Raw genomic sequence first — 15,127 nt, 5'->3', positions numbered from 1 at the left:
GGGCCACTCTGCGCGTCTCCTCTGCGCGCGCCGAGCCCGCGCGGCTCCCGGCTGCAGGTCCCTGCCACTCCTGCTGCGCAAGGTGGGTGCCCGGAGGTCCGCGCGGGAGCGCCCCGCGGGGGTCAAGGGAAGGTCCTTTCCAGGGAACACGCCTGGGAACAGTGGCCTCTAAGCAAAGTTAGGGGGAGCTTGGAATAGGGGTGCTCATCAGACTTGGGGTGCGGCTACCGGACTGGGGCGCTTCGCAAGGCGTGGAGGTGGGTGCGCTCCCCGGAGCTCTGGGAGCTTCGTGGAAAAAGGCGTCCCTGGGGGTCGGGGTGGGAGCTGGGGGCTCTCCAGTTAACCACAGGGACGCTCCTCAGGGAGGGGACTCTCAGGACCGGGAGTTTCCAGGTAGAAAGCGAGTTGATGGCGGGCGACAAGTAGCTGCAGACGTCGAATCTTCTAGCTGGTTGGCAATTGGGTCGTGAGCGCCCAGAGCGCCGAGGACTGGGCTGGGGCGCCGCGTCCGGCGGGGAAAGTGGGCGTGGGGGGACGGGAACGGGTTTCGGGTTCCGCACGCGGTGTGGACGCCCTGCGCAGCGGCGGGCTGTCGGAGGCGCGCGCTCGAAGGAGGGCTGGTGCCAGAGAGCCAAGGGGGCGCACCGTCCCTGGGCCCAGCACTCGCTTCAGCCCAGAATCGCCGCCTCAGGTCAGAAGCAGCAGCACATTTGTGGATCGCATTAGGCCAGGCCCTTAATGCTTTCTCCAGATGGAGAGAAGCCACCGACCCGCCCCCGGACACCGGCTCCGCCAAGGCGCCCGCGAGGCCAAGTGAGAGTCGAGTGTGACCTCGGCTTTTCCAATCTCGACTCGTGCTAAATTCCCCGTAAAAGTCTCAGTAAAACGATGAGGAATCTCCCTACCGCCCTCCCCGCCTCAGCTGGCCTCTCAGGATTCCTGCCTGGCCCCTTACTTTCAGGGGATTGGGATAGGCCGGCCCTGGGGCACTGCTCCCCAAACCTGGGCTCTGCCATCTGGGACCGGAAGGATACTCGGAGTCCTTCGATGGGAAAAAGACCAAACCTGGGAACCAGTCCTGGGCTGGTCACTTTCTTGCTGTGTGGCCTGAGGCAGGTCTCTTACCGCAGGATTAGTTGATAATACTTTTTTTTCTTCTTTTTCCTTTTTTCTTTTGGCTTGAAGTAGCAGAAGCTGGCAGGTCCCCTAACCCATGGCTCCAAGCTGGCTTCCCAAGTCAGATGCCAACAGCCACACCCTGCTCTTGACAAATGGGCGGGGCGATGGCTGCAGTAGGGATGCAGATGGAGAATAGCTCTGTAGGACCAGCAGCGTGGCTTGCTGACTGGACGCCAGCCCAGCTGACTGTCCTCTATAACTTGGTGTGGACGCATCCCGAAAGGGAGCCTCAGACAGCCTGTACCTTGCAGTAGGCAGCTCTTTCCAGGATCAACACAAACCTCTGTAAGTTGTTGTATGGAATTCAGGGTACCCCCTGCTAGCTGGTGTGTCAACTAAATCATGGTGTTGCCACTAGAGCCAGAACTGGTTGGAAACCACCTTTCTCTTCTTTTGCAGGCTGCAGGTGGGGCTCTCAGGAGCCTGGGTCTCATGGATTCTTGGAAGAGTCCCCGCTGGCTGCTGACGTGGATGGCTTTTATTTGCTCTATCCTTCTGCAGGTAATGGGGAAAGGAAGAGGAAAAATAGGTATCCCTCTTTGCTCCGGTGGTGTAGCGGTTATAAGTTGAACTGCTAACCTCAAGGTCAGCAGATCGAAACTACCAGCTGCTCTGAAGGAGAAGGATGAGGCTCTCTATTCCTGTAGAGAATTACAGTCTTGGAAACCCACAGGAGAGGTTCTGCTCCGACAGTTTTAACTTGATGGCAGTGAGTTTGATTTGGTTTGGGGTTTATCCTACACCACCTAAGAGCTGGTATAATGGGTTGTAATCCTACGCAGAAGAAAATCTTTTCTTGATTAACTCTTAGCAAATGGTCTTTCTGGTTGGTTTAGCTGGAAGGATGATCCAAATCCCTGGATCCTCTCTGAGTCTGAAAGAGGGCTACCATGGTGGGCACTGTGCATCTGATATGACCTTGGGTTGTGATGGCCCCTGGCTCTTTGAATTAGGATGTCTATTTGTGTCCAATGTAAGCTGGACACCATGGCCCCATGGATGGGTAGAGACCAGGTTCTGGCCCCAGGTCCTCTACTAAATAAGTAAGCTGAGTTTTCATCTCTCAATACACACTGCACTGTTTTACACTCTTTTAAGAACATGTTTGGCCTCCTATCTTTGCCATCCAACTGGGAGGCAGCTTATGTGTTGCATCCTTATGTGTGTAGACAGACTCTAAGGAGGACGGAGGGCAGTGCTCTAGGAGACAATAGGGGGTGAGGGAGACAGAGGCAAACTCAAGAGCATGTTTATTTAGAGAGGGGACCGTGCGTCCCTGGAGGAAGGAACCTTGGTGGTGGAATGGCTAAGTGCTCGGCAGCTAAGTGGGTAGCAAGTTGGCAGTTTGAACCCACCTAGGAGCTAGGCAGGAGAAAGCCCTGGCGCTCTGCTCCTGTGCAGATTACAGTGTAGAAAAGCCCATGAGGAAGTTCTCTGTCATATGGAAACATAGAAGTCGATCCTGGCTTGCTGGCACCAGTAGTCTGAAGCAACTACTCCCAGGCTGTGAAAAGTTAGCATACTCAGCTGCTAACTGGAAGTTCAAGTACATCTAGATGTGCCCCAGAAGAAAGGCCTGGCAATCTACATCTGGAAAGGCAGCCACTGAACACGCTGTGGAGCACAGTTCTCCTCTGGTACACACACGTGGGGTTGGGATCCACTCCAGGGCAGCTGGTTTTGGCCCTGCTCAACTCCAACAGCCCATTACTAAGTGGAAATACAGCCCAGCGTTGCCAGATAACACCCCCCCCCAAGAGAATTGGAACATCTAGGTTTCCTATGAAATCTCCCAATTTTTAAAGTCCTGAAATCCAGACAAAAATGTTTGCAGCTTGGAATTAGCCAAGAAGTTTGCAGGCACAGCTCTGAATGTTCAGAGCACATCTTATTCTGTATTAGGTCCTGAGCGCTATTGCTAGCTCATACCTTTGGAAGAATTAGAACAAAACAGCCCCTCCCTGTGTGTGTGTAACGTCCCAGGCACAAGAATCGGTGGCCTGCATATCCTCAGGGTCTAGCAAAGGTCCTGGCACTTAATCTGTGCTTAAGTATTTGTTAATTAGCATGTATGCATGAATAAGATACCCATCCTGGGATGAATTAATCAGACTTCTCTGCCTCTCATTTTACTCTCATGGACTTAATGCTTCGAAGGCCTCTTTTAGCTCCACTGTGCCACGGTTCCTCTGACTCACACAGACTGGCTAGAGAGGTACACTCTGTGCCCCATTATCCCGTTTTATTGGCATTGCCTGCTAATCACATCTTAATGGAGATCTCTTGTTAGAAGAACAGTTAAGTGTCTTCGGGGTAATGTGTAGGGTTTCTCTGGCCAGTGAGGTGTTAGGTAAGCGTGGAGACATGCAGATCTGAAACAGATTCAGAAGTTTGTCCCTGGTCAAAAGAGCTGAAGCTTCAAGGCACCGTATTTCATTCTGTCTCTTGTCACCCTATAAAACTTAAATGCACTTTGAGACAGCTTGTTGACCTTTGGCCAAGAGTCATGTTTGTCCAGCTTGACTCATTCACTGACCTGTTGCGGATTTTTCCATATCTGTGTGTCTCTGGGAGTGATCTTCCCATGTATTGCTGCAATGTGCAGAGAAAGTCATAAAAGGAGAGTCAGCCCAGCGCTCTCCCTCATCCATACCGCCCACTGTTTGAGACCCAGCATCGCCATTCTATTACTGTGTGACATCACTGTGACTCAGTGTCCCCATCAGTAAGCAGGAGCAAATGATAGGAGGACGAGTTAATCCAGTAAGAAAGGCAGTATCTGCCTTATAGTGCACTCTACTTAGCCGGTTCTTAGCAGCAAGCACCATGCCTGGACTTTCTGTGGTGGAGCTGTAGGGGGCGTTCAAGAGGCGGCAGCTGAGGAGAGTAGCTTCAGTGGGTGGGTGTAAGGGGTGTGGCCTCATCTTCTGGGGAGTGGGGTGGGGGGTGGTTTCTTGCCGCTGTGGACCACTGAGGGAGTTGAGACAGAGCAGCCCCAAGATGGATTCTAAGAGAATGTTCTAGGGAAGCGCTTGTTGAAGCCAGTCAGTCCTGCCTGTGGAGTGGACCCTCAGTGATCCTCCTCGGTTTAGGCCGGGTGTGATTCTGAGCGATCTCGAAGCGATCTGAAGTGATTGTGGCTTGGTGAGCATGGGGCTGCAGGGTGAGGTGCTTGTCAGTGCTGTCTCCGGGTGCCCGATAGAGCCCGTAGACCTGTGAAGCTGGCATGTTCCAACGAATTTAACCTTAATACGTACACACACAAATCCATCTTAGAAGAAGAGTAGCCAGAATAGTCCCTCGAGGCAGGCATGGCGAGACTTTGTCTCATGTCCTTTGGACATGTGAGGAGACACTGGTTCGGGGAAGAATACCGTGCTTGGTAAAGTAACTGGGCAGCGGGGACAAAAGGACCTCACTGAGATGGATTGGCATAGTGGCTGTAACAATAGGCTCAAACATACAAACATTTGCGAGGATCAGGGGTCCTCAAACTTTTTAAACAGGGGGCCAGTTCTCTGTCCCTCAGACCCGTTGGAGGGCCAGACTGTAGTTAAAAAAAACACAAAAAAACTATGAACAAATTCCTATGCACACTGCACATATCTTACTTTGAAGTAAAAAAACAAACCGGGCAAAAACACCCGGCGGGCCAGATAAATGTCCTTGGCAGGCCACCTGTGGCCCACTGGCCGTAGTTTGAGGACCCCTGGCGAGGATGGTGCAGGACTGGGCAGTGTTTTGTCCTGTTGTACATCAGTAGCTGTGAGTCAGAACCCACTTCATGGCATGTAATCACATGTTTTCTTTATTCAGCCAACTCCATCCTAAAAGCTCATGTGTATTGGCCACAAGAAAGGCAGGAGGTGGACCGTCTCATGTTTTTCTAGTTCATTTTGACCATTGCTGGAGGAAATCATTTTCCCCTCTCCCGGAGAGCTGGAGAGTAGGTAAGAGCTCTACTTCTTGCCTCACAGGCCCTGGAAGGTTCCTGTTGTTGAGAGCCCTTTTTTCCCAATTTTCCCCGAGAAGGTGGTTCCCCTTCTCTCTTCCACACTAGAATGTTTCAGAGCTTTTCACCCTCTTTCTTGACACCCTGAGGATGGAGTGTGGGTCATGGGCCCTTCAACTTCCCAGTTGCTCCCCCCGCCCCGCTGCGCAGGAAAAGTATGAACACCCTCATCTGTCTACTCACTTCATAGCCATAGGAAGGCCTCCGAGCTCCTTGGCAAGTTCCTCTAGGAATTGTTTTCATGCTGGTCATGTGGTTCACTAGTATCTCTTTGAGCAATGATTTGGGGGTCCCATGCAAATCCAGAGGGTCCTCCAACTATGGATTCCTCTTTGGAGACACTGTATTGCTTAGATGCTCCGATAAAGTCCTGCCCACCCAACTCCCAGTGTCTGAATAGAATAAAAAACCTTCATTGCCATCAAGTTGATTCTGACTCTTAGTGACCCTATAGGACAGGGTAGAACTGCCCCTGTGGGTTTCCCGGCCTGTAACTCTATAGTAGAAAGCCTTGTCTTTTTCCTGCAGAGTGCCTAACTGCTGACCTTGCAGTTAGCAGCCCGATGCATAACCACTACGCCACCAGGGCTCCTTCTGAAGGGAACAGCCTCCTCTAGAAGATGACTTGATCTTTGAGATCAAGTTCCTCAGCGCCATCAGCTTCTATTGGGACATGTCCCTTGAGGTGACCATTTATGAAAGGCAGGAGGCATGTGGGTGACAAGGTTCTGAGAGCATGTTGAATGAATTGTCTTGTAACGGTGGTAATCTCTGTGCTGGGGGAGGGGTTGTGAGACATTTCAGGATATAACTTGTAAAATACGCGATGTCTGAGTTGGCTTTCCTCGTGTCTCCTGGTTCTTGTTAGTGCGCAGGTAGGGTGGTCACGTGGTTTGGAGTCGAGGTCTATTTCACTCCGGTGTCTTTGGTCACTTTCATAGAGGTGGAGCCGCTGGACAGAAAGTGTGGAGGCCCTTGGAGTATGGGGTAGCCTGAATAATGGCCTCTAAGTACGTCCATGGACACATTCTAGTCCCTGGAACTGGTGATTGTCAACTTCTATGTCAGGTTTTGTAGATGTACTTAAGGACCTTGAGTTGCAGGGAGTCTTTGGATTAGATAACACAACCGTCTTTCTAAGAGGGAAGCGGGAGCAGTCGGGCAGAGGAAGTAGAGGTGTGACAACAAAGCAAGAGGTCAGGGTGATGCAGCCAGCAGCTCCGGAATCCCATCAACCTCTGGCAGTTGGAAAAGAAAGGACCACATTCTCTTCCAGGAGCCTCTGGAATAAGCCAGCCTGCCAACACCTTGATTTTATTAAACCTTTTATGGTGACCTGGGTGAAGGTTAACTGAGCCAATTAGTTTTCCACCCACCAATTTATACATATTGTGTTTCATGTCCTTGATTGCAGTCCCCACAATGTAGCATCCCTCATCCTTCTTCTACCCTGTGTGCTTCCATCTTTCCTAGCCCTGCCTGCCTTCCTAACTCTGTCCCCTAGCAAAATGCTGCCTTTTTGATCTCGAATGATTTATTGTTTTGAGGTGTGCATAATTCCCTCATCTGTTGTTTGGCTGAAAAGTGGGCAAGGAGGGTGAGTTCAGTTCTGGCCCCGACGGCTGACTAAAGGTCCTAGTGTGAGGGGTTCCACTGGTGTCGATCTGACCCGTACGCTGGGTCTTCTTGTATGATGTTGACCTACACGCCACATTTGTCTCCCATTCTATCCAGTACCTTCGAACGTGATTCCTTTCAGAGCAGTGAGTAGCATGGGCCCAGCAAAATCTAGTTCTTCTGGGGTCAGGGTGGTGGAGGCTGAGGTTTGCCTGCTCATTAGTCCTTAGGATTGTTCCCACGCATCTCTGGTTTTCTTTACTCTGCTTTGCTTTGGGATGGGGCAGACCAATAATTGCCCCTTGGATGGCTCCTTGTGAGCTTTTAAGACACTAGCCCCTGCTCATTTTCTTTGTGAACTGTTTTGCACCCATTGAACTTGATGTTCCCTTTGTGGTAGGTAGTGATTATATTAACTAGACATTCCTGGCTAGGGGTGGAGTGAAGCCTGTCAATCAAGTTGTAGCCTGATGACACCTCCTTAATGTCATAAGCCTTTTGTATAAGAGCAAGATGAACAGAGATGAGCTTACTCTCTCTGTCACTTTACCTTCCTGCCTGTTGGGACTCTGCCTGTCTCAAGGGGTGGTGGCCCCATGTGGGCTCCTCGGCTCCGAGAGCTGTTGGCACCCTGCCATGTTTCCACTAACTGGCTCCACTGGGCTCTGCACCCATCGGCTTGGGATCTTCCTTCTGCCCTTTTCTGTGTCACCAGCCTACAACTACCTGTGTCGGGAGAGGGACTTATGTACGAGGATCAGGCTTATGGACTTGGGTTGGAATGGACTGGTCCGCCTTCTTGATATATAATTACTTCGTGATACAAAGCTCTTTCTTACACATCTGTAAGTGTCACTGGATTTGTTTGTCTGGATAACCCAGCCTAACCCACCCTGGGGCTGCTGTCTTGAATTCCAAGGCACAATGAATGACCGTCAAGGTGTTTCATTCTGGCTAAGGAGTTTTCATCACCTTCCCTCTGTATGTCTGGTGTAGTGTAATTTCTTCATATGACTCTTCTACCTAAGCCTCTGTAGTGCTCCTCAAATGATTGAGTTGCACTGTCCTAACAGTGCTTGGCCATTTTTCATGACCACCCCTTGGCTATACGGACGAGTCATCTGTGAGTCAGGGAGAGGAGAAAGAAACCCCAAGCACCTTGGAAGGGCACCTTCAAGGTCTCTGTCTGAAGTGCGGGCAGCCACCGAGACCGAATGCATCAGCCACTTGGCTCGGAGCCTTAGAGGAGCAGTGGCGAGACCACGGGAACCTTCTCCTCACCTGCTCTGAGACTATGGAACTGTGGCCAGGGTGCCAGGTGGGCTGGTTTCTTGACCCATGGAGATGACCGCCAAGGGACCATGTGGCTGAAGGACTGAGAACAAGAGAGAGGCTTGACTACCAATGCCAGAGAGGCTGAGAATTAGAGAGCGACGTGGCCGCTGGCAGAGGAGACCAATGACTGCAGCCTTACTGTGTGCCCATCCTGACTATGGACTTCCCGAAAGACACAAAGCCAAAAACCTAATTGTGAATCTTGTCTCGGTGGCCATTGCAACAAATGATTGGGCTCAGCATAGATGTAGAGGGCCGTGGGCGGCACAGTGGCTGTCAGAGGAGGTGGCGAAGGCTGGAGCGGGAGGCTTGTCTGAGCCCCAGGATGTCAGCTATGTTCACCTTCATGCCTTCCATCGCAGCCTGCTCTGCTGTACTCAGAGACATGAGGGTAAGTGAAAAAAACATGGCTATGAGGTTCTAGCACGTACATCCATGGGTTTATTCTAAACAAATCATGTTGAAATATGTCTCTATGAACAGAGATGGCTTCAGATCATTTCTCTCAGGAATACATGTCTTAATATGATTAAGGTGCCTTAAAGGGGAGGAAGATGCTTTAAAAAAAATCATTGTCAGATCTCCCATCTAAAAACCCTGATCTTTCCATCAGTCTGTTAAGTGAGGTTAAAGTTAATGCAGATGGTTTTATGGAACAAACCACATGGGCTCACCAGAGTGCAAGGTGCAATCCAAATAGTGGCTCCTGAGAGGATTTGCTGGACCAGTGAAAGTCCAGGCAGAGAGGTCAAGTTAGAAGGTTACGGTGACTGGTTAGCTCTGGCACATAATGGTTACAAGTTGGGCTATGAATCACCAGGTCAGCAGTTTGAAACCACCAACAGCTCTGCGGGAGAAAGATGGGACAGAGTGGGCATCTCACAGGGGCAGTTCGACCCTGTCTTACATGGTTGCTATGTGCTGGCATTAACTGGATGGCATCGAGTCTGAGTTTGTCAGAGGTAATTTTGATAGAATTTCTCAAGGGACCAGAACAATGATGGGATTTTATCACAAAGAAGTTTTTTGTTTTTTTTCCCCAGAAAATTAAAAACTACCCCAGTGGGAAAAATGTCAGGAAAGTTGCATCCAGGCCGTTTCCATGACAACGCTCATTCCTCCAGGGGACCAAAAGCTTCCCTATGAGGGTTTTGTTGGGAAACCTTACCCACTGCTTCCACCTTACAGCCTTGATCTTGCTCCTTCAGTCTTTTGCTCTTTCTGCTCCCCAAACTCAAAGACCATTTCAAAGGAATCCAATCTGAGTCCCCTGAGGATGCCCACGCCGACTTTTTGATATGGTGTAAGCTGAAGAGTCCCGAATTTGTGGGCAGAAAAGTTAAAGAGATGAAATGCCACCTTCACATGTGTAGAGGCCTTGATGGAGGATATGCTGAGAAATACTACCGTCACATTTTGATGTTTTTGTTCAATATAGATTTCTAAGATTTTGAAGCGATATTTTAAAATTTATCTTTATATCACTCACTGCCAGCAGGTTGATGCTGACTCATAGGGCCGAGTAGAACTGCCCCTGTGAATTTTTGACACTGTAACTGTTTATGGGAGTAGAAAGCTCCTTCTTTCTCCTGTGGAGCTGCTGGTGGTTTCAAACTGCTGACCTTGCGGTTAGCAGTCCAACATGTAACCACTGTGCCACCGGACCTCTCTCTAGCATATTTAAATACATCTGTAGAACTATTCTCTGACAGCTATATGTATTTGCGATTATAGTTCAATACTTCTTCCCATATCTGTTCAGCTTTTGTATTCTACCTGTATATATCTCTTAATATTATTATCATTACTGTTCTGAATGAGTGTTGTATATTGTATATGATATTAATTACCTCTGTTGCTTTTAACACTTGTGCTCCTCCCAATATCTTTCTTTCCCTTGATCCCCCCCCTCCGACTTTCTTATTATTATATATTGTCTTCCCCTGCACTTACATTAATGTGTGTCTAGCTTCTAGTTAGTGATTTACCACCTTCTTTCTTCCATCCTGGTAACTACCAGAATTTTTTGTGTGTGAAAACCTTTTCTTGAGTTTTCATAATAGTGGTCTCATAAATGATTTGACCTTTTGTAGTTGACTAAATTAATTAAGTATCATGTCCTCCAGGTTTATATTATGAGGTGCTTCATACATTCCTCATTATCCTTCACTGTTACATGGATCCTGTTGTGTGTATGCACCTTAGTTTTTTTATCCACTCATCTGCTGATGGGTTCTTGGTTTGTGCCCATCTTTTCGCTGTTGTGGAGAGGGCTGTGATGTGCAAACATCTATTCGTGTCATGCCCCTTCTTTGTCTAAGATCAAGACCTAACAGTAGGATAGCTGGTTCACGTGGTGTTTCTGTTTACAGATGCTTTAAATAAGTGCCACACTGTGAGCCATGGTGGTTGTGCTATTGAGCAGCCCCATCAGTAATACGGGAGGGTGCCAGTCTCTTCAACCTTTGCCAACATTTGTTGTTTTCTCTCTTTTTCAGTTTTTAACTTTGTTTACTAGTGCTGGTGCGATGCTATCTCATAGTAGTTTGGGTCTGCATCTGGCCAATGGCTAATGACCATGAGCATTTCAAAATGCCAACACTTTGATTTTACTCCTCTAAGACTCATTTGGAATGTCCGACATATAGAATTGTAGGAGAATACATTTTTGTGTGTCTAAGTCACTACATGTATGACAATTTGTTACAACAGCAGTAGGAAACTACTCAAGGCGGACTTTGACTCTTGACCCTTCATTACTACAAACACAGGCATCACTTATCCAGTACCCCAAGGTGCCGTAATTGATGCTGAAAGAGGCTGACAAAACCACAAATTTCACATCACAAGGGAACCTAGGTCTCCTAGTGATGTAGGTTCTCACATTTAGGATTTTGATATTCTTTTCATACACAATTATGTGTATACTGAAAAAAAACCCACAACAAAAAGTTGCTAATTATTTTACGTTGACCGTTAATTCTAGACACTGAGAATAAAACATAATTCTGATAACTCCTTTTTGTGGTGTGTGTGTGTGTGTGTGTGTGTGTATTTAAACTCCAGGGACACTCTAAAATGGAAGTGGCTCCGTGTCAGGGGAGCCAGTCCCTAACAAATCATCACAGGCCCGGCAGGCGCAATTGTAAGCGATAATATCTAAAGATTACAGTACAGTCATAGGGAATAAGAGAGATAGGAGCGAGAATAAAATGAAGGAGTCAGGCATATTTTATGGTAGCGTGCTCACCTCAGCCCCGCTTGGTGGTCCATGTGGCGATCTGGAGACCAGAGAGAGAACAAGGGAGGTGATTTATTTCTAACCAAAGCTTATATACACTTGGAGGACATGCAAGTCCCCTGATTACAGGTAAGGGGTGTAACAAAGGCAATACAGTAATGAGAGGGGAATGAACTGGGGTGCATGCTCAATAGGTAGAGGAGGGATCAGGGGTACATAGGTGACAAGATAGGCAGATCCCAGATTCAAGATGGAGCATAACTTTGATTGTCCTTGAGCTGGAGATTTGGCCTATTCTAAGCTTTCTATGGAATGGAATCCACACAGCAGGGAGTGAGACTCGCCTATGTGTGGGATAAACAATAGTGTCTGATTACTCTGGAGGGCTGAATGCCTACAGGGAGAATTCTCTACCATCTGACTTCCCACCTTGTGCTGGCAAACAACAGCCTCTTAGGTTTGGCATGTATTTGGGGGAGACAAAGCTGGGGAAAAGTCTTTTTGTACCTGGCCCAGTGCTTCCGAGAGATTCTTTCAGGAGGAACAGGTCACTCTATCCCAGAACCGCTGTCTTCCAGAACATCTCCCAGGGGCCTCAAACATAACACTTCCCAAAAGAATTCCCCACCTCCCTCCCAGCTCTGCCTCCGGGCATCTCAGGCATCTCCATCAACCAGCCATTTGAGGAACTCTAGTCTTGGCCTCACTCTAGATGCCTGCTTGTCTGTTACTCCTGCCCTGAACCCTGTTCACCACTAACTCCAACTTGTACCATCTTAACAATGTCTCTCTAATCTGTCTTCTTTTCTCTATCTCAATTGACATGGTGTGTCTGAAGCGTTGAGTAAATGGCGGCAGGGAACATAAGACAGGATTGCCAAAGCTTGTTTGTGGCTCTCAGAGGAGGCCCTTGAGCAGCATGCTGTGGACTTGATTGAGTGGTCAGCACAGAAGCCTGTTGATATTAATCAGGAGTGATGGAGGCACCCTGAAGACCCCAACAGAGCCCTCGAAGTATGCTGACCAAAGGACAGTTGGGCTGCTAAGGATGAAGACATGGTCCAGGAGAAGACAATGCTATGGAGTTAGTGGTAGACAAGAAAAGGTAAATATGGGAACCATTTCAGAACCCGACATGAGAAAACTTGGCAGGTACTGTCATGGGGTTGAGAGAGAGGGAGGAATTGAAAATTTCTTTTTAACAAGTCTTAGTGCCCATAATGGTGAAAGTTTACCCTGATAGGGTGAAATAATTTGTTACCTTGGAAGGAATAGATTCAGAGAAAAGATGTAGACTGAGGAGGTGAGCCATTGGATAAAGGATATACCGGTTTCTTTTTGGAAAGCAAATGTGTTGGTGTATCTGTAGACCAAAGAGCAAGAGCCAAGAGAAAGGGCATCTTCTTCAAGACACAAGCAGAACAAAACAATGACCCGTGCTTGTTTCGTAGCAGAGGAAAGGGAAAGCAGTGTCCCTCTATTACATTGCTAATGGATCGTAAAGCACCGAAGCGAACATCTTATGGAAACCACATTTCAAGGTTGATGGTTGAGTCCTCTGTTTATTTTTACAAAGATGCTAATTTCCATAAATAGCACGGAAGCATAAAGCAATTTCCTCTCCAAGTATTTTATGCAATTACTTTGTGGAATTTGTCAGCATGGAACAGCTTCAGCCAATGTGCACTCTAAATTATTGTGGTCAAATACTCAGAAGCATAATCTTTCACCAAGCCCTAATTTATGACTATGATAGCATTTCATTTTGAAAATACTTTAAGAGCAAGAATAATAATGACATTTTATTAATAAAAATCATTTGCCTAGTTATGGGATTTAAATTATTTTCTCTCTTTACAGCACTTTTGTGCTCTTTTACTCCCTTCTAGTTTAAAAAAATTCTTAATAAAAGTCTTGCACAACACAGGACAGGACAGAGATAAAAATAATCATCTATAATTCTAGCAACGATTAAGATTTTGTTAAGTATACTTCTAATACTATTTTTAGAATGCTAACAGATAAATGTATAGCTATATTTTTGAAATTTTTATTGTGGCTTGGGTGAAAATTTACAAGACAGATTAGTTTTTCATGAACACTGGTTCAGCATTCTATGGACGTTGGTTGCAATTCCCTCAACGTATCCCTACCCATCCCACTTCCTCCTGCTTCTGATTTGCCCATTTTTCCTTCCCCTTCCTATATTCTGAACTTTACTCTGGGGAAAATGCTTCCCTTCTAGAATCTTATGGTTGATTGCTCTCAGAAGCATGTTCCTCAAGGGGGTTATTGTTCCCTGTAAAGGCCTTGCTCTTGTTTGCTGAAAGATGATTTTGAGACGAATGTTCAGTTCTAGGTTTGAAGGTATCTAAAGGCCATAGCCCCTCTCTTTTAGTCAATTTGCCCTACCGCGGTGGCTTGTGTGTTGCTGTGATGCTGGAAGCTGTGTCACAGCATTCCATATACTCCCAGGACTATCCAAGGTGAATTGATTTCAGTGGAGAAAGAAGAGGTAGTTCACTTCTGAAAAAGTAGCCACTTAACACATTTTGAACAGCAGTGTAATATTGTCTGACATAGTGCTGGAGAATGAGCCCCTGAAGTTGGAAGGCATTCATCATATGACTAGGGGGCACCTGCTTCCTCAAAGCAGTCAATTTTAATGACATGGATGGAGCAACGCTTCTAGGACCTTTCAAAATGAAGAGAAACAGCTGCAGACCTCCATTAATAATCAGAACAGGGAAAGTACAAGGCATGTATCTAGAAAAATTAGAAGGGATCAACATTGAAATAGAATGCATACTAATCAGTATCTTGGTGATCAAGATAAAGCCTGGCATCCTATGATAGAATCTTATGAGACATAAGACTTCTTCACTGTTAATATGAACAACATAAATGGAAAGTATACACCTGGACCTTTCCAGATAAAATGCACAGGAGCCAAAATGACCACATTATTGTGAAGAGACAATGGAGAAGCTCAGTACCACCAGCCCAAATAAGGCCAGAGGCTAATTATGGAATGGACCATCAATTACTCATGTGCAAGTTCATGTCTGAGCTGAAGAAAATTAAAGCTCACCCATGACAGCCCAAATACCACCTTGAGTATATACCACCTGAATTTAGAGAGCATTGAAGAACAGATTAATGCATTGGCCACTAATGACTGAAGACCAGAGGAGTTGTGGGATGACATCAAAAACATCATACACAGAAAGAAAAAAGTGATTGTGATAAAAGATGTAAGAGCCCCCAATAAAAGTTTTTTTTTAAAAGAGACATGGAAAAAAAGAAAAGACCAAAGTGGATGTCAGAGGAGACTTAAACTTGTTTAAGTTTACCTAAACAACTGGAATAAACATGGAAATTAAAGAGTTGAACAGAAAATTTCAACGGGATGTTCAAGAAAACAAAATAAAGCATTATGATGAAATGTGCAAAGAAATGGAGTTAGAAAACCAAAAAGGAAGAACATGTTGCAAGCTGAAAGAATTGAAGAAGCAAGTCAAGCATCTCGCTGAAATATTGGAAGATTCTATGGACAAAATATTGGATGAAGCAGAAGCAAACAAAAAAGATGGAAGGAATGAAATCCAAGATAGATAAACTCTTCAGCAATAGTAAGGGGAGTAATGATTCCCTTAGGGTACAGAAAGAGAAGGGGAGAGGGGGGCAAGTGGGATGAATAATAGAATGGTAGGTGAATGGATACATTGGATGATGTAAGATAT

The 15,127-nt window shown here is 46.8% G+C and overlaps 1 protein-coding gene across 1 annotated transcript in view; it reads left to right on the top strand.

Annotated features, from left to right (window-relative positions):
* Window positions 1-1,603: 1,603 nt before the first annotated feature.
* Window positions 1,604-15,127, top strand: part of ADAMTSL3 (ADAMTS like 3) — a 411,606-nt gene continuing 398,082 nt past the window's right edge. The window contains exon 1 of the mRNA XM_045286295.1: window positions 1,604-1,680. Within this exon, the coding sequence (XP_045142230.1) occupies window positions 1,612-1,680 (69 nt within the window). The 5' untranslated portion in view covers window positions 1,604-1,611. The remainder of the gene's footprint in view (window positions 1,681-15,127) is intronic.

Source organism: Echinops telfairi, unplaced genomic scaffold, assembly GCF_000313985.2.
Source record: "Echinops telfairi isolate 266 unplaced genomic scaffold, ASM31398v2 ScPeMD7_7;HRSCAF=31, whole genome shotgun sequence".
Lineage (NCBI taxonomy): Eukaryota > Metazoa > Chordata > Mammalia > Afrosoricida > Tenrecidae > Echinops > Echinops telfairi.
The sequence above is the reverse complement of the archived record's forward strand: the minus strand, read 5'-3'. Positions and strand labels throughout refer to the sequence as shown.